This window comes from Puntigrus tetrazona, chromosome 5 (genome assembly GCF_018831695.1).
Source record: "Puntigrus tetrazona isolate hp1 chromosome 5, ASM1883169v1, whole genome shotgun sequence".
Taxonomy (NCBI): Eukaryota; Metazoa; Chordata; class Actinopteri; order Cypriniformes; family Cyprinidae; genus Puntigrus; species Puntigrus tetrazona.
In genome coordinates, this window is record NC_056703.1 from 9,136,940 (window position 1) to 9,162,659 (window position 25,720).

The following is a 25,720-nucleotide window of genomic DNA, read 5'->3' on the forward strand; positions in this document are numbered from 1 at the left end:
TCAGGGGCCTGAACCATGGTGGTACTTTCGAATTGACGAAACCAAACCAAAAATTTATAATAACTGTTAAACTTACTTGTGTGTAATGGATTAATTATAAAGTAAATCCTAATTATATAATTAAAACACAAATATCCATTAATGCCAGAATTTTCTTTTGTACTAGTGACCTTTAAATTGGAGGTAGACTAACTAGGGGAGTGATATTTTTGTGGCAGACATGCTTGTTTTTGCTTTTAACCAGTTTGAGATCTCTAACTCAAAACATAACCTGCCCTGGATCAGGTTAGCTGTGCAGTGTAAGTTACTATGGCAATGAATGCAGCTAAAAGCCAAGCTACTTTCATGGTACCTAAAGGATTGGTGCAAACTAAACTGAAACTTACCTTTCATTGCACCGGCTTCTGGACGCGGCTGGTCACATGCTTGCTGCGGAAGATAAACAGCATTCAGATAAAAGAAAGAAGACTCGAGACAAACATCCACTTAAAACTGGGTACATTTTACTGTAAAACAGGTTAGGAAACATTTCCAGTGTTCATTGCTGTGGAGGTTGTACAAGGAAAAACAAACAGTTTATACGTCTCATAGTAAATACTGTGAACACCGAGCTAAAGAGATAGAAACTAGGAGCTTATGCTCGGTCTTTTAAAATAGCAAATCAACAAGATGAGCTAATTTGCTTAAGAAATATTAATCATTTAACTGAACTAATACTATAATGTCATACTGTATGTAATGGCAATGTTGCCAGACTAAGAAAACCATATATGTTTACTGTCATCACTCTTTAAGACTTTCTAGATTTTGTAATATAGGCTATTAAAAGTATTATCATTGCTACTGACAATGCTTAAAAGTGATTCGTTTCACCCGTTAGGCTTTGCAGAAATGAGAAAGACACACTCAAAGTGTGCAAAAACATATTTCTCTTAAAAACGCCATGAGCCGAGGAGTCTAACAGTGCAATCATGATGCTATCAATCATTCAGCATTTAACCCAATCAACCACGCCATATAAAACAGCAGGACGCCAGCTCAGAGACACAGGACAATAATAATATAACATCAACTTAAATATTCAGTTTTTAAAGACTGGAAAAAAGTTACATATGAAGCAGTGTAACAGTCCTGACATCGTGGTGTAATAATCAGGTTCCTGAAGACATTTTCTATTCCCAAGCAGGTAACACATCAAAAACATACCAGAACCATTTGAACATTCTGTAAATGTTTCTTTTTAAATATCAACATATCAGGATTTCAGGTTTGCTTTACAAACTTCAAAGGGAACTAACTATCATGCATATTAGTGCCTTATCGATTTCAAAGATTACCAATTATTAATAATTGAATTAGCATCGCTCTTATTTAGTTTAACTGCTTGATCTCGAGATCATAAATCATTTACAGACTGTAATTTGTACAGTCAACAGAGAGATACTGCCTGAAGCCTTCAAATATTATTGGCCGAAGCTCAATGACATATCATATGTCTCTCTCCAATGCGCTGCAAAGCCAGTGCTCATGGTAAAAATAAAACGGATGCTGCTGGAAACATAAACAGCATACAAAGGTACTCAAACAGCAGCGTTCTAGAAGCAGTACAGTGTGACCTAGAAACAAAGCAGCTCATGTTACAATGTGTATTGCTACAGAAAGTAGTCTGGAGGGATGCACAAAAATGGTTTAGTTGGGAATGTGACACGCATGCATGTTTCCACCAGCTTTCATTTCCTAAAACATGACGCATAACAATGAATATATGAAATGACTTTCTGATGCATGACACGATCAACACCAGGCCATACGGCATACAATAAACATCTTATTGCAAAAGTAGGGGGGTCTTCACACCTAACGTGCCAAAGACCTTTCCGCCAATCCAGATGGCTCCATGATCCTCAGAGCTCTCACTGAGTCCTTATGGTTCTCATGTGCCATTGGCTCAATCAGTGACAACACACAAGAAATCAAACGCTATGTTCTATTACACCAATGGATCATATCCACACCTAGCAATTTTACAACCATTTTAGCATACAACAGCTTCGGCAGAAATAAGATTACATGAGTTTAGATGAGCTTGGATAGCAAAATACAAAGTCATATGTGGACATGCAATCGTCTGAACAGTAGAAGAAGAGGTCGGGCTGTTTTGATTTGATCTAATCAGAACAAATACTCGTTCCCTGATGGCCCTACAGATACGGAGATTTTGTGCTTTATTTGATTTTCAGGGCGTCTGCATGAGTGGTCAGAGATGAAAAGATGGCGTACTAGGCAAACACAGATGCATCCTTCACATCTCAGTGCCCCGTTCGCATCTCTAAAGCTAAAACACACTCACAAACAGATAGGATATATATGCTCTCATAACAGCTCTTATGCTCTAAATATAGCAACGTTAGGGATCTTTTTCCTATTTGCTTCAACTAAATATTGCAATGCCTTCTCATTTTTGCATTGTTACCCCAGAAAGACTAACCACATTGCACTTTTTCTATCTGGCAGCTTTTCACGAAATGCTTTGGACTGTCTATTGCACCAGCTGCTGCTGTTTTGCACTCGAACATCCACTCGTGATGATTAAAGATTACAACTATCTACTGTTTTATCTGTTTGGTGCATCCAAAACACTCCCACGCACCAACTAGAGTGATTCGTGAACATTTTCCTCCACAGAGAACCACTTTAAAGACTAAATGTACTATCCTGTATACTATGAAAAAAACCTAACCTTGATATTCAAAACGGGTTCACAGTAACACTTAAAGAGAAATATTGCAGATACAATTGCACTTTGACTTATCAGAATTGGAAAATGATCAGTTATCCTCTACCTACAAAGAAAACACACCACAAAACAGAGCTTGACATCACGTCAAATACTTACAGACGCATATGACAAACAGACAAATACGCAAACATGTCACGATCTGAGCTCAAACTGACTAACTGAGTAACGTTGTCTATATTACTGTCAAAATGAATCAGTTTTAAAATCATATTTAGTGTGGTTGTTTTTTAAGATGCTAGAAAATTTCGAACATTCTTGAAGCTAAAGGACAGAATCTGCCGATCTAAAATGAGCTTCGTCTACACATTCCTTACACATAAAGTACGAGTCTAAAGAAAACTAAAACATCTATGCGTGAGTGTTATTTCAACACCACTCAGACGGAACAGCTTTCTACTGAAAAAAAGTTTTGCTTTCTTCTTCTCTCTCGATCTAAAGATGGTACAGTACAGAGGGAGGCCAGTTAAACGAATGAAACCTGAGTTATATTCCCTCTAATGAATCCTAAAAAAACACCATTAACAACTAAAACAGTGCAATATTATGCTGAAAGATAAATTACAGTAGTTATTTTATAGAGTTTGAGTGAATATGTACATACAACAGATATGTAGTTCCACAGTTTATCCTGCATTTGTAAATAGTGAACAACACAATTACCTCAAGGCGTTTTCACTGTTAAATGGCCTTGTTTCACTGCTCCTGCTAGTTAACCACAAAAACAGCTACTCAAAAGTACTAAAAACAAATTTGTTCTTATTTTTAACCTCCTTCTTAACACAGCTTTTTCAATTCTCAAAGAAACCGAATGTTGTTTTCTAAACCTCTCACAGGTTAAAAGTTAAGACCTGCGGAGATCTACCGAATGTTTCTCTTTCAAGCCGAAAGCTCAAATGGATGAGGTGAAGACACAGCACCTAACAGTAATGGCTGCTTCCCATCGTTACATCCAAGGGCGGAGAATTGGAACGTCTTCTCAATGTCAGCAATCCTCATCCTCAACTTCATCTTCCTCCTTCAACCTCAGGGCTTTTCCGCCCAGGCTCTCTTCGGAGGGAACGTTGCCGCGTGGGCCCTAAAGAAAGCTACCTGCCTCTTGGGCTGCTTAAACCAACGACACAATGTCACAGAAGGTCATCGTAGTCGAGAAGTTTGGAGTGCTGGCGGCTCTTCCACAAGCGGTAGAGGCGGAAATCGAAGTACATCTCGATCATCTCCTTACCTGTGTGTGGAGAGAACACAACATTTTTAGCTCTCCTTAAAATATCTGTCCATTAAACAACAGGCAGCATGTCTTCACATCTTCCGTATCTTCCGATGAGTAAAATAGATCTACATTAGGAGGCCTTTATAGGCATTTGTGGGTGTTTTAAATACAGTTCTCTACTTAAAACAATGGTAATTATCCTCAACAGTGAGAATCAAGCTGTGTAGAGTCCATAGGGGACAAAAGGAGATGGAAAAGGAGGGAGGGGGGCAAGCGGGCCTCCTGGGTCCAATGAAGAGACAGAAACAGTGGGGGAAGATAATGAGGGTTTTAATTGGAGAATAATTACTGTCAAATCAATAGCTGTGGCATGGATGAGAGTTGGGGTCAGAGTTCACATGGCACATGCAAGTAGGGGTGTGCCATATGATATCATCATGATAATGCTGATATAAATTTTTACATGATTAAAAAAAAAAGTGTCATATGTGTCCTATTCAATGTTACTGATTCAAAGAGGCGGCCTTAAAAATGGCCACAAAATATTAGTTTACTAAATTTAATTTTTATTTAAATTGTGCTTGGTTAGTATAATGTTTGCTAAAAATGTCAAAAATGTTCAAAAATATTTTCTAATTGTTTTGTATTAGTGTACAATAATTAAAAATAAATGATAATAATGCACAATAATGAAATTTTTTTGCCACTATTTCCCACTCCTACATGGAAGTTTGTTGAAATGGCACATTCAAGTTTGTTGTTTACTGTATGTGTGTCAGAATATGTGACTGGTCATGTCTGTAGTGTGTGTGTGTGTGTGTGTGTGTGTACACTCACCCTGAGCTGACAGTTCCAGAGGAGACTTGAACTCAATGGCATGAGGTTTCATCAGTCTCTTAAGGTTTTGAAAAAGCTGAGGATGAGAGAAAGTTTTGCTGTTTCACTAGTTTTCTTGGTTCAAACTGGCAAAAGACCATCAACATTACTTACAATATTCCCAATTAAAAATATTACTGATATATTTACAGCTTTTTCAATAATTAATACCAATGTTCAGTACTGATACTAATATTCAGGTAGCAGACGGGTAGGTAATGAAGATATCATTATACTAACAATATATTTACCCAGTTTTAATATTTGCATATTATTATTGACTTAAATTATTGTATATATAGCAATAATAACAATAAGATGTATATATTACAGCTTTTTCAGTAATTACATGTATTACGTATATAATATATCTCCTCTCTATATAATATAAAATAATATAATATATAAACAATATATTGATACATAATATCATGAAATACATGCAAATGAGATATACAAAACATTATTTGACACTATACACATTTTGTATTTTAAATAATAATGATTATTACTGGGAAAATATTGCATTTAATATATGTATACAGTATATACATACATATATAAATAACAATGACAAGTATTTAATAATAATAATAATATCTTACTATTTTAAAAACATATTTTTTCACACATATTTTTATTGTAATTATTATTGTCTATATAAAGAAATAATAACAAAAAAAATAATTGTTTCAGATCATTTGGTTTCAGCTAACTTATTTGTCTGTACATTTCAAAATATCCATTTATCGGTCTATAACAGCTATAAAATCTATTAACTATTTAAAGCTAACCAAAGTCTTTTTCCGAACCTTCACTCTGATCGACTTGATTGACTGCTAATAGGAGCCACAGAGTGATGAATGTGCATCATAAACCAGAGGAAGCTGAACAGGGCGACCTGTGGAGCATTTAACTGTGTGTTCTGTGCTTCTGTGATTGACCTCTGCTAGAGGGGGTCGGATAGTGTCAATGAGAATCCTTCATATCAGGACAAAGCCTGTCAGAGTGCATTAATTGCCTCCTGCTATTCCCCTCTCAATCCTTCGACTTCTGTTTCTCTGGTCGCTGTCAGCATAATCTCTCATCTGGGCATCTTTTCTAGCAGCTATTCTCCAACTATCTAATCGATCATGAAAGCCACAGAAAGCCTCATGAATCCATGTTCAGCTAATCAATCTCTTTCCATTGTAGCGAAGCAAGGGGTGTCCGGCTTTTTTAGGCCATTTCAAAAACGTTACTAAAGCAAAGCACAAAGAATCCTCCTTCAATCGGAACGCACATATGAAACAACTGTGAAAATCATAATCAACGGCATATTAGCAGCTGAAATTAAATTAACAAGAAAATCAAGACTTGTGAGGAATTGGCGCAAACTCTCGGTTTTGATGATGCTCTGCAAATTAGTCTCTTCCCTTTATTCACTATAAAATTACATGTGCTCGGGCAGTCGTTACAACCTTATTAGCTTTCTGGTATAGAACACACAAGACATATGGCCAGCTGCTGCTGCCTTGGCACAGCTAATAGAAAACAAATCACGGAGACAGTGTATTACTGTTATCTGATGCTAACACAACAACTAAAGCACGTGCACACAGAAAAAAAACAGTGGATCTTCTAAATGAATTTCCCCCAGGTTATAAAACCAGTCTAAATGATTTGTTTAACAGACTGGTGCTTTTGTATCCTGTATGAATTATTGTTACTGCATGGAAATGCATACGATATTTAAATTTAAAGGGGTTTGGAATGACATGAGGGTTAGTGAATGATGATAGCGTTTCAATTTATGCAGGAATATTCCCTCAAACACAAAAAGAAGGCGCAGAGCTGTTGTGCTGTTTGGTGCACCTGGTCAGGTTCTATATATAGCAAATTCACTCAAGCTCTTTCACTCCCCTTCAGAAGTAACAGGGCAGCGCAGAGAGGACCATAGGGGAAAATTGCTAAATGCAGCGAAAAAGCTAGGTTTCTTTTTCCCCCTTTACCTCAGTTATTTTCTCTCTGTAGATCTGTCTTCATAAACCGCCTGGATGAAATGCTCATGTGGCACAAACTCTAAGAGACTCTAGTTTTGTGCATGGTCATGTGTGCTTCAATCAGGGACCGTGTGCACTTCAATCAAGAGGCTGCATCCAAATTTGTTTACAAAGTGTCAATCATACAGGTGCACCACAGTGCTGTCAATGTTCAGCATAATGCTGCTGCAGAATATTAACTCTGCTTAAAAATATCTGTATAACTTACATCTAGGAATGCTTCGCACATAGACGTGGAAAGAGGGGGATATTTTGTCTCTGCGTCAGACAAAATGTATGTTGGAGACATTACTACACTATTTACACTCATAAATATGCATATGCACTCCTTTATCATTCAAAACAGTGAATGTCATAGAGTATGTAACATCTGTTCATGTGCCTATTGTTCATACATGATCTCACAATCGTGAAGCTTCCCGATTTGTCAACACAAGAAATTTACATTTGATCTCACTATTCTGATGGCAACATATTTACAAAAAATAATGTTTTAATCTGATATCAAACCAAGCAGAGATGTGGCCTGGAGTTCACAGTTCACAGTTTAGTTATTATTATTTACTTTTCTTATCAGAATTGTGAATTTGGCACGATTGCAAGTTAACATGTCACAATACTCAGAACTGCGAGAAAAGGTCTCGCACAAAGTGTGGCAGCACAATGAATTGATTTTCTAATCGCATTTACAATTACGGATACCACAATTATGTGATTGTTCAAAGTGTCAATTAATCCTTCAAAGTCCACTTATGTTATTCTGCGTGCTTCAGATGTGTTTGTTTCCTTTCTACAGGTTATCTAAAGGATTTTTCCATTGTTTTCAGTTTACTTTTACCTTATAATACCATTCTTTGTTTTGCATTTTTAATTTGAAGAAAAAAAAACAACAACGTATAATTGGCTACTATAAGTGTACTATAAGCTTTTTTATGTACATGTAAAAAATTGGGATGCAGTTGCTTCAAACAACGGTATAAACATCATTTAGTGTAATTAATAATCGCAATTAAAATTTCAGAGGGAGTAATCAACAATTATAATTTTATCATAATCGTGCAGCCCTAATAAAATGTCACAATTACCTATTAGTTACAATCCTATTTCCAGATCTGGCACAGCTGAATACATGTCCAGAGCTGTAGTGGCCAGAGGCTACTGTCAGTATGTGCCGCAGAGAGACAGCGTGTGTGTACATGTTGGAGTGAGTATGTGTGTGAGAGTATATGTGGCAGAGAAGTGCGGGGGCGGTGGGGTGACAGACTGTCTATCTGTCAGTCACAGAGCAGTTGCTTGTCAATCTGGCACCCTCATCTCCTGCCATCATATCCCTGCCTGACCCCGACCACACTCCCACCCGTCTTCCTCTGTTTCTCACACACCTGCCACAGCGTGAGGTATGAGGCTGTACAGTAATGTCTCCTCCGCAAGTGTGCTAAAATCCATAAATGACTATTAACCTAAAGGGTATGGCTGTAAATACAAACTACGTACACGCACGCTGAAAGCCTGCCTTGATAATTTCCTGTCTTGCCTTTATGACAAAAAGCCTATGGCGTGAAACGCGGCTTGAAACGCGCAGGGAGGTGAGCAGATGCGATTATCTACCTTTTCTCCGTTCGCATTGCCGAGCACATAGCAGCCCATAATGTGGATGAGGTTAGGCTCGGGATTCAATAAGCTCATGAATCTGCCGAGTTTTTTCCAGAACCTGCATACAAAAACTCAGAATGATCACAAAGCAAAGCTACACAGTTGTTTATACTGTAATGACAATTAATAGTGTCAATTTTAAAGAACATATAAAATTATTATTCTCTGCAGAAAACCCAATGCCATCTTTAGGTATGCATTGAAAATGATCTGAGCTTTGATTTTGAGGATTTATTCATTTTTTTAGGAGGTATTATTAACAGTGTTCTTTTTCACAACATGTAACAAAGAACCATCATTCAAATTTTGAATAAATTAAATATAGCACAGACCACGATAATCCTGGAACATTCTCATAATCATCACTGAAGCTGTCACTGCACGTATATATAGCGTCACAAAATTTGAGTCATGTAGTTCAACAAGTTCGCTGACTGTAACTAACCGTTATAATCAATGAATCTGTCTACACCGTACAATAAATCCCTTATTTACAACGTGCATTGCTGATTGTTCACTATTATGTGTTGTAGTTGCGCTGCATGTGGTTTAAAGCAAAACTGAAGCAAACGGAATAAATATAAAAGGTGGTTTTTCACATTTAATTAACAGGGATGCAAACTCATCAGAGGTGAAAAAGGTGACATAGATGTGATTCCCCTGGAGGCTCCTGGGAACAGGTCGAGTATTTCTTCAAAAGGTGAACTGACAGTCAATTTTAGCAAAAAAAAACAAAAAAAACACACTGGGCTTTTAAGTTAAGGACTTTTTTTGAACCACGGTTAATTCAAAATTGAATGAAACCAATAAATAACTGCATAGTACCAGTAATACTAATAATAAAAGCCAAATAAACTCACCTTTGGATTCAAAAAGGTGATTTTTATTGAATGGTGACAAATTTGCATCCATGAATTAATTGCAGGAGACACCATCATAATCTCACATCATTAATGAATCGTGCAGCACAATTACAAATAGAACAACACGAAACAGATATGATAGACTGCATTTGTTTTGTGAAGGTGAACACTCACTGTATCATGTCCTCCTCCTTCTCTACTTTAGCAAATGTGGCCACTTTGTTCTTCAGCAGGTAGAGATGACCCGGACCTCCCTGGAGAACACAGAGATTCAATTTACACAGTGCAAAATAGCATGTACTTACATACTCCACATGCAGACTTGTGAAAAACCGAGATATGCAAATAATCACACACATATATTTTCGAACCTGACAGAAGATGAGCATGTTCCAGATTTTGCAGCCTTTTCTGTAGGCGGTGAGTTTCTTTTCAATCTCCTCTGAAGAGCAGAAAGATGAGAGAAGACAGATAGCAGAGAAGAGAGGCAGGAAGGGAATCATGTGAAATTACAGCCCAGCTTTTTCATAGTAAACAAACAGCAGGAGCAAACATCAGGCATATGCAAAAAAAAAAAACATTTGGCCAATTAACACGTACCTAGTATATCATCAAAGGTGGCATGCTCATGATCCTGTGGGCAGAAAACAGGGCAAGAATTAATGACTAAAACGAAGCTTCATAAATCTGTGGCACAAGAGATCAATTGGTAAATATTACATGGCATTTTAATTTTTGAACAATTTAAGCATAATATAAGCACTACATCGCTAGCTCAGCATTACAAAGAAGTGATTTCAAACAACGATAATTTACACTACTAAAACTTGCATGCGAGAGCTGACTGGTAGACATCATTAGCTGCGCTTAACATGAGGGGCTTTATACCGGATAATCAAACTTTGATTTCCTTTGATCCCATGTATGACTGCATCATTAAATTATACTCACATAGAGAATGGGGATTATGGAGGGGTCGTCCCGACGGATGATGTTGGGAACGTATTCGGCCTTTGGTACTTTTGATGAAATTAGCTGTTCAAAAACAAGGATGAATAATACACACTCTTATTAATGAGCCCATCGATGATCAAACAGCTGTGCCACGTGTAATGAGGCTCTGGCGATGAGTTCATAAAAAAGCAGTTGGCTCGTGTCAAAATGGTTGAAAGATGCATGTACCATGATTTTGGGTGGGATGAAGTCATCGCCCTCACAAGCTGCTCTTTCTGATTCTCTCTCTTCTTCCCAGTCGACATCATCGCAGTCTTCTTCATCCAGGTTGCCAGACGATGCCTGGAGGTCTCCACCTGGGAAAGAGGGTATATGCAAAAACACAGAAACACAACACAAGCACATAAACAACCAATGAGATGAGAGGTCATATTGACGCTTAGGTCTGTAAGGGTAGGTCGACCTAACATAACCTTTCCCACTTGTTTATGAGAAGGTCATACACAGCAACACGTTTAGTGATATAGGACACAAAAACAAAACATTTTACACATACACACAGGCACTGATGTGTGATGTGCAAATCTTATGAAGCCTTTAAAGATATGATCATATTCAGATTTTGTTTTACATTTTATTTTGTCATTTAGGGACATTTAATTCCAAAATTACAAATGGCATTCCCGTAATATATATTAAAAAATGAATTAAAATTAATATAATATTAATATAAAAATAAATAAAGCTTGGGGTTTAATTCTGTGAGAATAAATTAATTGAAAAAGTGACAGTGAAGACACATAACATTACAGAATATTTATTTTTAAATAAATGTCTTTCTTTTGAATTTTCTACGTATCAAAGAATCCAGAAAAACTGGAAAATATTTTTCACAAAATATTAAACAGCACATAGAATAATAATAATAATAATAATAATAATAAATGTTTCTTGAGCACCAAATCAGCATATTAGAATTATTTCTGAAGGTTCATGTGATACTAGCACTCGGGTAATGGCGTCATTAGAGGAATAAATTAGGCTTTAAAATGTATTTAAATAGTAAACAGTTACTTTAAATTGCAATAATATTTAACTGCATTTTAGATCAAATAAATAAGCCATTGATGAGCAGAAGAAAAAAGCAGTAAAAGAAACAGACATACATAAAAATGTTTGAAGGATAGCATATTTAAAAATACAATCATAGCACCTCTTGTACTTCAAGTACTATTATTAAGGCAAGTCAGTCTAACATCTATTCACTTCAATAAATGATAAGGCAGAGATATGATCTTAACAGGCATCATAAGATTTACCCATGTATTGATGTTCTGTGTGAGTGACCATTCATGTGCATGTACTGAGATCAGAAAATGAGACAACATGTGTGTGTGTGTGTGTGTGTGTGTGTGTGTGTGTGTGTGTGTGTGTGTGTGTGGACTCACTGTCTCTGGAGTCATGGAGAGAGTCAGGCTTGACGGGTGTGGGGTCACTCCAGGACCGACTGAAACTCTTCGCTTTGCGATCAGCAAATGCTAATAACGAAGCGGAGGAGGAAAGCATCACACACACTGCTCTTTAACAGACACGCACACACACTCTGGGCTCTTGTCTGAGGTTGCCATGTTTAAGGATTTCTCCGTTTTAGGCTGACTAGCTCTAAAAATACTGTACTAACTGTATACTGTTATTGGGAGGTGAATTATTCAGAAACGAAAACACATCGCTAACTGTGCATCAGGCGAGGGCACCAAATGGTTTTGTTTTCATCCTTTTTACCAGATGCCTGAAGCATCGGCAACCCCTGAAAATAATTCATCTGACACCATGAATTATTGTCAAGCAAAAGGTATGTTCGAAATTGAAAAATTGAACGAATATACAGATGAAATCAGACAAACATACTGACAACATACGCACAACCATACATAAGCATTAACATACTCATTCACTCACTCACTTACTCACACAAACGTCTGCAAACAACTCACTCTGGGCCTTCACCCTCCTGCTGCCCACCATCCTCAGGTGTTTCCGGAAGTTTCTGGGATAGAAAGGATTTGCAGAAGCACAGCGGATTGAAAAAAGGTATAAGGGAGGAAGGGGAAAGCACAAGAAGAATGGGAGATGGAGGAAGAGGAGACAAAAATGGAAATGTTAAATAGACTTTCAAACAATCCATTTATATCCATTTATAAATGGTAGCATTAGCATGGCTGATTATGGACGGGGATGAGTGTTTGAAGTTATACAATGAGCTCAGTGCACTCCAAACAAATCTCCAATCCTCGCAGTTCCTCTGTAATAAACAGGCATAAATAAACAGTTTGTCCCAGTTTGACGCTGCTTCAGGCTTCCGAAACACAACATTTACTAATCTGTGGGGCTGTATTTTCAGATATTTTCATTACTGTATTCTCAAGAAACACAGTCTGAGCTATTAGCTTAAAGTCACCATCAAATCCAAGCTGACAAGCCTCATTTACGACGGAATATTGCAGTGTTTATTATGAATGATTTATCGGCGCACATCATTATTTTTTAAAAATCCATATGCCCTCGTAAATTTTGATCAAAATAACGTCCTCTCCTCCTCACAGTTGCATCGCTACTCCCCTCTGAGCAACTGATGATGATCTGAAAAACCAACCAATTAACGGTGAACAAAATCAAGTCCCGCCCCACGTTACATCTTAGAAGCCAGATATATATTTTATGCACATTTCAAACTAGCATATGAGAAATTTATCATTATTTAAATATTTCTGAAGCAGCATTATTTTCTTACAAAAAAATTTCATAACTCTATAAGTAAACAGTATTATTGAATATATTTATACCTACTTTTGAATGATGAAAAAACATGAAAAATGACTCCTGTTTATTCTACATAAGACAGGTCACCACCTGCAAAAGCACACGCTCTCTCAAATACTACTCTATACTTAAAAAAATTGGAAAAGGTTGGTTTTTTTACATTGGAAACCAAAAACATTTGATTTTGTTTGATGTTATATCTGTAGATGAGTATCAGTTTAAACACTCTTGTAGCCAGAATAACACAGAACCTTAAAGGGATACACCTTTTCTACTTCACCCAGAAATAAAAATTACCCCATGATTTACTCACCCTCAAGCCATCCTATGTGTATATAACTTTCTTCAAACAGTTATATTAAAAATGCCTTTGCTCTTCCAGTGGCGGTGAACGGGGTTCAAGATTTTGCATCCATACATAAAAAGTGCTCCACACAGCTTGGGCTTTCTGAAGTGAATTGATGCATTTGTGTAAGCAAAATATCCTTATTTAAAATTTTATAAATAAACTATATACTTTGGCTTCAGCTAACTGTCATGAGCATCTACTAGAGAGTGCTAATCTCATAAGAACAAAGTTATGTTCACAAAAAAGGAAAACCAGTTTCCTCTTGATTTATATCAAAATCGTCCAACATGTTTAAACTGTAAATTTGTGGCTGGGCTTTTTTTTACTTTGTCTTCTGCATTTCTGTCTTCATGAATCTTCAAAATTGGGCTTGTAAATCATAAACCCCTTTCACTGCCATTATAAAGCTTGGAAGAGCTTTCATGCAATTTCATTTGTATTTGTCCAAAAAAAAAAAGAAAGTCTTACACCTAGAATGACTTGAAGGTAAGGAAATCATAGGGTAATTTTCATGTTTGGGTAAACTATCCCTTTAATTTCACTTATAGTTAGGCGTTTTCACAGCTGCTAAGGCATATATCACAGTAAAACTGGCAAACTATTTGTATAATCTTGTAGAAACTGCAAAAAAATGCTACCGCTGTTCTTTACTGAAACATTAGCAGTTTGAATAATCTTGTAGAAACTGCAAAAATGCTTTCACTTTATGCACTCATTACTGCAATTCTGGTTTCAACTTTCAATACAGAAATACTCACAGAAAATTGACCACTACAACCATCCTCATCAGAGAATGAAAGCAAGTTCAGTTGACCCACTCTTTCAACTGACAGCCTCTCTCCTCTCGTTAGCACTCAGCACTTGTTCTCCATGCATCATGTCACCATGGTTACACTGTAGTGTAGTATAGTAGGAGAGTGTGCTGTGGAGAGGTAGGTGGTCTTTCCTCATTTGCCAACAAATAATAGAGCAGCTCACACAGTCAGTGCAGAGCCTTTAAAATAAATGAGAGCTAGGCTGGGAATGAAATTACGAAGCAATGGCTTTTACAAAAGGCAGAACCAAAACTGATGGTCACAGTGTCATATTTCCCACAGTCAATATCTCATTTTTTTCTGCAGGCATAAAAATGCATTTGCACAAGACCACAATATTTGAAAGCCGCACTGCTGCCTAAGCTAGTTAAATCTACAGCGAGAAAACTAATACTCCTGCAGCGCAGTGATGCATAGCAGAGGACATTTTTTACAGTATGTAGTTGTGCCGCTATGAGCCTCTAATCAAATCCACCAACGTGAACATTTTACAAAAGAGAAGCGGGGCTTTTTTTAATATCGCTGTTATATTTGAGATGGTTACAAAGAGCACGGTGACAATGCATCTGTATAGTTGTCAGAACTGCTTTTCTCCTTATGTCCGTCTTGCTGACATGCTTCTAAACTGCTGTCAAAGTCAATGTGCCGGCTGACAAGAAAGGAGTGCAGATCTTCATCAAGTTTCAAAAATAGAAGTGCATATCAAGAGAACTACGTCTTTTCAGCAGGCCATTTTTAATTAAACGCTCTTATGATCTTAATCCTCATTTGTGAATGTGCTGAAAATAGAGTCAGATCACCAGAGTGTGACATGTTGATCCTCACAGATGGGTGTGTGTATATATATATATATATGTTCCTTTTTAATGCAAAAAATTATATATTTCTTGAGAGGCGCAGCCATTAGATGGGTACCACAGAAAATAATAATCAGAAGATCTAGTGCATGTTCCACTTTCTTCATTAGATAACGAAACTCAGCATAATCCAAAATACTAGAGCTTCAAAATATAGTTCACTCAAAAATGTTTAATTATTTTATTATTAGTTCTATGCTCAGGGAACAGACCTGTAGATGCTGCTTTTTTAGAAACATCTTGGATACTTCAAAATAAAGTGAATGCGAACCGTCAAGTGAACTGAAAAGTAGTCAAAATGACTCATTCACTTGACTCGAGTCTTTATTCAAGTTGTTCAATGAACATCCTGACATATGCCCTACCTCTCTTGGGTGCATTCATGATAAGATATCCGATTTGTGAATGAATCATTCATTTAAATCATCTGATACCATTTACAAAACAAAAAATGATTTGTTCACTAAGCAGACAGGTTCAATCCGATTCAATCCAGCACAAAAGTCATATGGAAATAAGTGGATCGCGATTTAATGTAAATGTATAGAAGCCAATGACAAATATATTATTGTTATTACTATTATTTATTATTATTAGTGCTGTCAAATGATTAATCACACTCAAAATAATTTTATTTATTTTTTGTGTACTGTGCATATTCTTAAATATATATATATATATATATATATATATATATATATATATATATATATATATATATATATTTACATTCTGTTATTTTATATTATATATAAATATACTTAATATATAAACATAACATATTTCTCTTAAATATATACATCCATGTGTATGTATATGTATATATATATATATATATATATATATATATATATATATATATATATATATATATATATATATATATATATATATATATATATATATATGTATGTATATATACAGTATATATATATATATATATATATATATATATATATATATATATATATATATATATACACATACACACATACACATGTATATATTTAAGAGAAATATGTTATGTTTATATATTAAGTATATTTTATATAATATAGACACATCATAAATATACACAGTACACTATCATATATTATGTAAAGAAAACTTCTATTTTGGATGCAATTAATCATTTTTACAGCACTGATTATTACTTAAGATTATAAAACTGCATTTTTGTTTTTGACCGAAGAAAAGTTTTTGAAAAACGTTCAAGTTTTGACAACAATAAAAGTGAGTATATTAAGGCACAACTTTTTTTTTTGAGTGAACATATCCTTTTATGTGCAGTTGTTTTGTAATTATAATGGATGCAACCAATTATCTGCAAACCTCCCACAGTCAAAGGACAGAGACAGGCATGTACAGTAATTCTGTTCAGCAGTGTCATGGGATCTCTAAAAGCTGCTGCTCTTACCATGTTTTTTGTTCTGCAGAACACCCTGAATCACCACAGGGGAGCTGAACTCTGTTAAACCTTCGCCGGGAAGAGAAGGATCGTATCTGAGCTCTGAATCGTTACCTTCAGAGCACTGCACATTAGTTCTCTCTAGTGATTCAGAATCATGTTAGAAGAAGTTTTTGATGACCTGCCAGCAGACCAATTAGGATTTACCGGTGAACAAGTGTTTTTAAATATGTAAGCCAATTCGGCCTGTGTAATGAGATTTGCTTTTGAGTTATTCATGGCGGGAGTGTGCTGCGTGACACTAGACCGATTAAGTGAAACTAGGAAAGTGTTCAGTTGTCAGCTGTATTGACTAACACACACCAGGCACCGCACCTTTGGTTATTCGATTGGCCTATTGATTCAAGCAGCCAAACACAGACAGGAACACAAGCACACACACATATACACCTATAGACCTTTGTGTGTATGTTTGTGTGCGCACAGGTCAAGGATTTACCTTCATTCAAAAGCACTAAAATTAACTTTTACTCTGAGGAAAAGAAAAACGGCTTAATAAACATATTTTTGTTCCCTTATGTATTATGATTATTCAATTTTAATTTATTTTAATATAATGTAATTTATTCTTGTGATTGGCAAGCCTTCCTTTAATCTTCAGTGTTGATCCTGCAAAAATCGTTTTATGCTGTTTTGGGCGTTTTTTGTTTGGTTTTTTTACTGTTGAAAAATGAATCGACAGATTAAAAGAATGCATTTGTAAGTATCAGTGTAAGTTATGATTTTCTTAAAAATGATCAAATAAAATTTTACTGACTCCAGCCTTCTGAATGGAAGTGTATATCTAACAATTGTGACTTTATTTCTTATCTTAAACTTTTTCTCCGAATAACCACCTTTACTGTTTACTCTAAAGTGGAAACAAGCTTCTGTTAGAAATCTCTGGGTTTCGATCAATAAGCTGCTGCTGGCTTTCTGCTTGGTAAGCCTAGCATCACGACTCCACAGGGAAGTGTGCCATGAACGAAAAGCAGATCCTCATGTGCAAGATACACGCACCATAATACTACACTAACACAGGACAGCACAAAACACAAACACCACCTTACCGCGGTCTCATTTAAGTGTGTGTTGAGGAAAGGGTTGTGACAGGATATTAGGGGCATTAGACAGTACCTCTCCATCAGTGCGGTGGCCTCTTGCTCTCTTTTCCTCCTCTTTCTTTCTGCAATTCCACGGAAGGCCCTGCTGGGACCGGTCACAGTGTTATAGGCTGTGGGTGTAGGTGTGTGTGCAACGGGAGCAGTGCGAGGGGAAAAAATCTAGAGCGGCTAGGAAGGTTCAAACCACAACAGTTTATCACCACCCACAGGTCAACGGGACACTACAGGCACGTACACACAATAAACACTAGGACCACAGTGAAGTCAAGTGTAACAGACACTCAGTCACCAACCAGCACAGAGGAAAAATTCACAGAAAAATCTATAACATCTTCGTGGGAGTGGTTATCGTATCTGCTGTGCATCTATTGTTTTAGAAGGTACAGTCGTCATTACTGCCAGCTGATATTAAATCAAACCCCTGTCCTCAGCAGATGAGGTTAATGACAGCCCAGAAGCTGCGTTCAGACAGTGTGTGTGTGTGTGTGCGCATGTAATTGCATGTAGATGTGACTGCATCCTGAAATCCTTCAGAGCCTTGACAGACTGGCGACGGTCTTGGAACACTCCGTGCAAATCTTGAGATGACTGACTTTTCTGGGGTATATTCGGGCTATATTTATATATTTAGAGAGCAATATTCAACACAGTGATGGCAGCAATCACCACATTCTGGGGCCAGTCTACCAGTCTTTCTTTTTTTTTTTTAAATATACCTTGCATTACAGTCAAAACACAAGCTCTGTTCCAAAATCTTGTCAACTGTCTACCTAGATCTTATTTTAGGAAATCGTAGGCAGACTCCTGACATGAGGGCTATTCTTAAAGGTAGATACATTTTTAAATTCTTAGCAATTGTTTTAACATGCAGTTTAAGGCAATGCACATTGAGATTTTAACTATAGTATTATTTTATGTCATTAAAAAAATAAAAGTTTTTCTTTCTTTTTTTTTGCTTGGACCATGTTTTTTTTTTTTTAAACATACAGTATTTACAATCAATGATAAAAAAATGTAGTATGCTAGTATGGTATTTTGAATTAAATTTAGTCAAGGTCACCTGTACTTGAGCTAAAGCATCAACATACTGCGGTCTGATTCCTGTCCTTTTATTTTTACTATAAAAAAATGCTTTTCAACAGAAGTTGAGTCTGCTGTGAGCTTTAAGTGCCATTTATGTGGCATTAAGGATACTGACAAATAGAGAGCAAGCCAGTAAATCTCAGATCAGGTTTGGAATAGAGCTTCTGTAACCAATTTGTGGTCAAAACCCAGAAAACTTTACAGTTCAAGCCATCATTGTAGTACAACAAGGAAGCAGTTGAAAGGTGATTATTCACACAGGTCTGAGTGTATGGTGTTGGTGTATCGTGAGCAGTATTTGTGCTGTGTGAGACAGAGTTCCTTCATAACTTCAAACACTCTGTCTAATTCTGGTGGAGTGAGAGTTAACACAGGACAGGAGAGGCAGCAGCACAGAGGAGCAGAGGGTGGGGATGGAGTGATAGGTTCAGTTTTAAAGACAGTGGGCTAATGAGAAAGGTATACTCACGATATTCTTTGGAGCCAAGGAAAAATGCATAACAAAGAAGATAAAAAGGAGAAAGAGGGAGCAGGTGCTTTAACCATCACAAGATAAAACATGAAACGCAAGTAAAAAGGTAAGGTATGCATGAAATACAGAGTGTTTTTCAAATATAAACACTGGATCGGGTCTTATGAAAGGATCACCAAGTGCTTTATCTCTACCTATTACAGCCAATTATCACAAAAAGTGGCAGCTCTACAGCCGACCACATGAGAAAACACTGACATTTCACACAAATTGAAAGGATTCTGAAGTGAAAGTGTCAATTAGACCCAGCAAAAAGCAGAATGAATAAGTCAGAAGAGAAAGTGAATTAAGTAGCTGCAGAGATAGCAAAGTATTCATAGACAGAAAGAGGGATACAGTGGGATGGGAAAAGCAAGGAGAACTGACACCAGATGATGAGGTGGGAGGGCACAGGGAGGTTGAGGGGGAGAAAACAACCATGTCGGCTGGAGGGAGGTGGACTGCACCCCAGTGGGGGAGTCTCAGCCAGTGGGCTCTGTGATTAAGACTTCTGCCCGACAGGTGATAATTAAGCAGTCAGGCTGAGCAAGAGCGTCTGTGCACGGAGAATAATGAAGCCTGAAATCACTCAAAAAACAAAAAAGGAATATAGCAAACAGGAAGGAACAGAGGAAAGAACAAAGAAGGTAAAGAAAAAGAGGACAGGACACAGGAAGGGAAAGAAAACGGAAAAGGGGAAAGACAAAGTAAAACAGAAAGGGGACAAAAACAAGAAAAAAGGAAGAAAAAATTTAAGAGAGAATGGGACAGTAGAAGGGGAAAAGAAAGTGAAGAAGGCAAAAAGAAAGTAGGGGACAAAGGAAATGGAAATACAAAAAAGGAGAAAAGAGAGGAAAGAAAGAAAAAAGCTAAGAGAAAGGAAGGGAACAAAAATGTAAATGAAGAAAGAAAGAAAGGAAAAGTAAAAGGAAGTGAAAAGGACAAAATAAAGGGAAAGTAAAAATGGAAAAGAGAACGCAGAAGGCAAAAAGAAAGAAAAACAAGAAAAAGAGGAAAAGAATGAGGAGACAATAAAGGGGAAAGGGAAGTAAAAAAAAGCAATGAGCAAGAGGAAGGAAACAAAATGCAAATGTGGAATAAAGATGGAGAGACAAAAAAAAGAAAAAAGAAATGAAGAAGACCCTTCTTCACTTCTTCTTTCTTTTATGTTAACAATTAACAACAATTTCTTTGAAAACTGAAATAAAAAGAGAGGGATAAAAGATGAAGAAACAAATTCCAGAGGAAGAAAGAAAGAAAGAAAGAAAGAAAGAAAGAAAGAAAGAAAGAAAGAAAGAAAGAAAGATGTGAAATAGAATACCTCCTGTCCTCCCACATGCATGAGTCAGGATAGTTAAATTACAAGTCTGCTTCATAGACCAGCCCCACTCAAGAGGAAGCAGAAGGTTTGATGCAGTGAATTCCCATGTTTACTTACGCTTGCATGGTGGTGGTCGCAGTCTGGAAGCTGAACATGTTCTCTTTAGGGAACCAGCTGTTTGTGTGATCCTCTGCAAACAAAAAGAGATAGCGTGATCAAAGATAGCAGGTATGGTGTAAAAACAAAATCTCACAACGAATTAACCAATAATCCACCACTCAATGATGGTGACCTACTCCTTACCTCGATCTTCAGAGGACACGCGGTCCTCACTGTACATCCTCTCCAGCTTCTTGTGCTGTTTGCCACCACTGTGAGGTGAAGTCTCAAGGTCTAGAGAGCGCTGGCTCTGGCAGTGTGGCCGGATGCAGGCCACACAATCCGGCGTACAATCCTCCCTCGACCTGCTCCGTCTCGACCCCCAGTCCCGGATGTTATGGGCGCTTCCTGAGCTCTGCAAAGGCTGTGTCAGAGGTGCATGGCTGCAGAGATTCTGGTGTGTAGGGCCGTTGTTTCCACGTTGATGGCTTCCTCGATGATGGCTCCCACGTAAACTGGAGGGAGCACTGCTTCTTGGTGGGTCTGTGGTCCTCTTCAGCACCTCTAGCTCCAGGCTCTCCTTGCTTCCCTGGCCTCCAAGCATATCTCGCTCCCTAGTAATGGTGTAGACTCGTGCTGGCTTTAAAGAGCTCTCTACACACCTCTGATGATGCTGCTCCTCAGAAGAAAGGCTGCGCTCTACGGAGAGGCGACGCTTGGAACTGGTAGGAAGGGGAGCAGACTGGCTGCCTGGCTGCACCTCTTCTTGAATGGGCTTAACTGTGAGAGTGTGTTGGGAGTATGGCTGGAGGCTGTTATTGTTGTTCAGTCGGCTGATGTCTGGGGAATCTGTGTCTTGACCGATGAAGGTGTCAGATAGCAAGTGATCTGGAGAGAGACAGAAAGATAAACAGATTTTTCATCATCTTTTTGGCATAGCAACAGGTGCCAATCAAGCTCTCCTGTAATTATCAATTAAAGGATGACTGGGTGGGTGGGCAGAAGTGAAATTAATGTTGAAACCGAAAGATGATGCTATCCTACAGCAAGTACTAATAAATTCAGGCACTTCACAAGATACACAGGAGGAGAAAAAAAGACTTGAGGACAAATGAAGGTAGGGCATGTTGTGGAATGGACCTAACCTGATCCGTTGCGGTTCTCAGGGTGTGTGTGAGAAAGGTACTCTCCAAATGCTCGAGCTGCTCTGCAGAGAGATAAACAGGAGACCAAATCAAAGAATGGAGATATAACTCTCTCTCTTGATGCATTCTTGAAGCTACTGCTTTAGTTCTCAATAGTCATTTAGAAACTAGTTGGGAAAAAAAATTGTACACCCAAAAATGAAAATTACCCCATAACTGACTTACCCCCAAGCTGACTTCCGGCAATGGCTTTATGTGAGCTCACAAGAGAGACGAGTTCAGGCTTCTTAGCTGACCTTTGAGTCTATGACGTAGGAGGTCAGCCAGGAAGCCTGAACCTCGGCTCTCTCACGAATGTGCAAACAGCTGTTGCCGGAAGTCAGTGATTTGAGTTAGAATTTTAAAAATATAATTATTTTTGTTACAAAATCTCATCGATCTGCTTCCAAGGACGCATATTAACCCAGCGGAGGCATATAGGTTAGTTTTACGACGGATATATATGTCTTTATGGAGATTCAAATAAATGGTCACTATCCACCATCATGACCAAGCTTGGAAGAGTCAGGATACATTTTTTAAAAAGTAAAAGTAAATTATGGCGTAATTTAATTTTTGGGTGACCAATTTTAAAGTCTGACGTCATGCATCACGGTTTCCAGGTCCAAACGCTCTTTTGATTTTAAAACAAACAACAAATAGTGCCATTATAAAGCCACAGGCAGTGTGATGTAGTGCTACCGAAAAATCCTCTTAACCTGTACCTGTTAAATAGTGATTCATATTTTCTGAATCATTAAAAGACTGGTGCCAGTACAGTTTTTAAAAGCTGCTGAGATAACATCCTCACCTGAAATGGCAGTTTGGAACTGAAAACAGGAATCAATAAATCATTTCTTAACAAGCTGATCATTTTTCCATCATAATATTGCAAACAACTTCCATATTTCATCTCCATATTGGTGGAACTCGCTGTCCAAAGTGATACATAGGGACATTTACAGAGCACTAAGTTGATAACACAATTTTATATATTACCTTTGGCCACTGACATGATGGAGTGATTTATGGTTTTGCATTTAAATATAATCTCTGCATTATAATTTGACTTACCGGAACACTGTGTGAATGTGCAGACTAAATACTGTATTTCCTCTTCATAAAACATACGACTACAGTCTATTTCCAATATCCAAATACAACACAACTGAAAATGAGAAACATTAGCAAATAATGTCACAACTGGGCTACCACAACTGGAGATGCTTTCAAAAAATGCAAAATTGCTCCACATTCATAACTTGTCTGAGCAATGAGGTGTAAAGCACCGAATGAAATCTAGATACAACCAGCTTCCAGTATGAGGTCATTCAGCTGCTCTGGCACAAGAACATGGCCCCCTTATGACTTGCTATATAAAGAAAAGGAGCTAGACTGGTTGGTTATTATGAAGGAAAAAGGTAACAGCTTAATTAGTAGGACCATGTGTTCACATTAAAGAACTCTTTGTGCTACATTGCCATACCTTACTCTCAATTAACCAACAGAATGACCTTTATGCATTGTTGAAAAAAATGCTTCCAATTGTAAATTCTGATGTCCATTAAAAAAAAAAAAAAAGAAAAAAGAAAGGATGCATTTACACTCCCAGTGGCCTTTACGATTAGCATACCCATACAAATCATTAATGCATTCGAAGAGATGCTACATTCCATTATCAAATGTATCACTCCACCTCTTAACCATGGGAAAGACTTACACAGAATCCCCCTCCTGCGTGGCACAGCGAGAACACAACTAATGTAGTCTAATTACTTGCATATGCTGGGGGAGTAAACCAACTACCATGTACAAATGAAAAATATCACCAAACCTGTTTCACTCTCCTTGTATTTAATTTAGTTCCCAGCTAATGATGCCTTCCCACACAAGCTCACTAAATATGTAGATTCTAACATGCATAAATACACTGAAGCTCGCCTCCATCTCTTCAACCTTGACAAACGTGGAAGCTACACAAATGCACCAAGATGAACTGACGCAAGCACACAAACCCATAATCAGCATGCTATTGGCAAATTGTGCAGTCTCTGCACTTCTCTAGAGATGCTAAGTAATGGGATGGTTCTGTTGTTGGAGTGGCCATGCTTTCCTTCAACGACACTTTGAATAATTAAATACTAGCCAGCATGTGCATCTCTCTCTCTCCTCACTCAACAAACTCTTCTAACAGATGGGAAAAGTGGTGCAGAGTGGAATCATCCAATCACTTTCTAATCATTCTTCTCACTGTCTCAATTCAATGCCTGAAGTAGATACAAGCTAAGTATCATAATGTGTGATAGGGCAAGAGGTCAGTTGTGCTTGTGTTAGTGTTTTTACTGACTTGGTTAACTTCAAATGGACTCTGTGGTGTTCTTAAAATAACATGATCTGTGTCTAGTCGGTGAGGAGATGGGTGGTCAGGCAGATAGCTGAAGAAATTGGATGGGGCCCCTGACAGCGGAAGAGGAAGTACAGCACAGAAGGCTGCTGGGAAATGGTTCCCTGTTAGGACACAAATAATTTTCAATGAGAATACTGGGCGTGACTCAGAGAGGGAGTAATCCCTTTAAACTACTGTAAATGTGAAATAGATAAGTGAAGTGGGTGTCTGAGTGCAATGCACCACAATTCAAACCTTAAATTGGCTGGCCTAGTAGACATTTTTAAAAATTTAGTTTTGAAAACTTGCGTTGTTAAAAATCTGGTCCTACCTAAAACCAGGTCCGCATCAACTATAAATTAAAGGCACTCAAAAATAATACATTGTCCTGTTATTTACTTACCCCCAAGCCACAACTAGAGTTGAGAGAGATGAGACAGGAAAAGACAGCATCCCTTATCTTCTTATTTATTTTGTCATTGCAATATTTACTGGCACACGTCCAAGTGCTGTTCAATTATTTACTTCATATGGCTTGTTTCCAAGTACCAGGCCACTATGGGCCTCTCAGCTGGAGGTCCCTGACAGTCAGAGGCCCCCCATCACTGACCCCATTGGCTTGTTTTTTAATCTATCCTTTGTTAAAGATGGTAACAAAAAGTAAAGCAGGGAAAGCGATACCACATCCCACACCTTCACAGCTGAACCGATGAACCTCAAAATTGCATGTGCTTGTCCATTCTCTGTAATTCATTTGCGCTTCTTGGAAATCCAATTGTTCTGCATTAACCCTATGCCTAAGAGCAGGGCACAACCAATTACCTAGGATAGTTTACTGATCTTTTTTAAACCTGAACCGATTAAAAAAAAAACAAAACTGCTCAGTTGGAGAGAATTAAGATATGAATAATAAATACTAGGAAGAAGTAGGGTATGAGATGCCCAAATCAGTCACAGTCGTATTGCCTCTCTCTCTCTCTCTATCACGCACACACACACACACAGACTAGCCTTCCCAATGCTATTTTGTCTGAAGGTGTAGTAGCATGTGCATCTGGGAGCATCTCTCATGTTTTCAGCCATGTGACAGAATGGGGGAAGGGAGAATACAGGGGAACTCAGAGAGAAGCGTTTTATCCATATTAACTAAAGCAGATGCTTTAACCAAGACTGCTGGACGAAAGCCCTGTGGTGGTCCAGAAGAAGAGGCGGATGACTAGTGACTCAACATGAAGACACGAGCAGATGTAAAAACAATAACTGCCCCAACATGGACTCAAATACACACTGGCATATAGATCGAAAGCGCGAGGCTTTACAAAGGCAGCA

General features: G+C 37.6%; 1 protein-coding gene across 10 annotated transcripts in view; it reads right to left on the reverse strand.

The window, feature by feature from the left end:
- Positions 1-481: 481 nt before the first annotated feature.
- Positions 482-25,720, reverse strand: part of nsmfb (NMDA receptor synaptonuclear signaling and neuronal migration factor b) — a 28,298-nt gene continuing 3,059 nt past the window's right edge. The window contains exons 2-16 of one of the 10 annotated variants that reach the window (XM_043240495.1): positions 21,967-22,023; positions 21,026-21,709; positions 20,840-20,912; positions 19,360-19,365; positions 17,821-17,889; positions 12,363-12,442; positions 11,844-11,933; positions 10,624-10,751; positions 10,393-10,476; positions 10,042-10,075; positions 9,813-9,883; positions 9,616-9,695; positions 8,534-8,636; positions 4,845-4,920; positions 482-4,022 (exon numbers count right to left, since the gene is read on the reverse strand). In XM_043240495.1, the coding sequence (XP_043096430.1) occupies positions 3,925-4,022; positions 4,845-4,920; positions 8,534-8,636; positions 9,616-9,695; positions 9,813-9,883; positions 10,042-10,075; positions 10,393-10,476; positions 10,624-10,751; positions 11,844-11,933; positions 12,363-12,442; positions 17,821-17,889; positions 19,360-19,365; positions 20,840-20,912; positions 21,026-21,709; positions 21,967-22,023 (1,733 nt within the window). In that variant the 3' untranslated portion in view covers positions 482-3,924. Of the gene's footprint in view, positions 4,023-4,844; positions 4,921-8,533; positions 8,637-9,615; positions 9,696-9,812; positions 9,884-10,041; positions 10,076-10,392; positions 10,477-10,623; positions 10,752-11,843; positions 11,934-12,362; positions 12,443-17,820; positions 17,890-19,359; positions 19,366-20,839; positions 20,913-21,025; positions 21,710-21,966; positions 22,029-25,720 lie in introns of all 10 variants that reach the window. The other 9 variants (XM_043240493.1, XM_043240491.1, XM_043240500.1 and 6 more) reach the window with 9 other exon arrangements.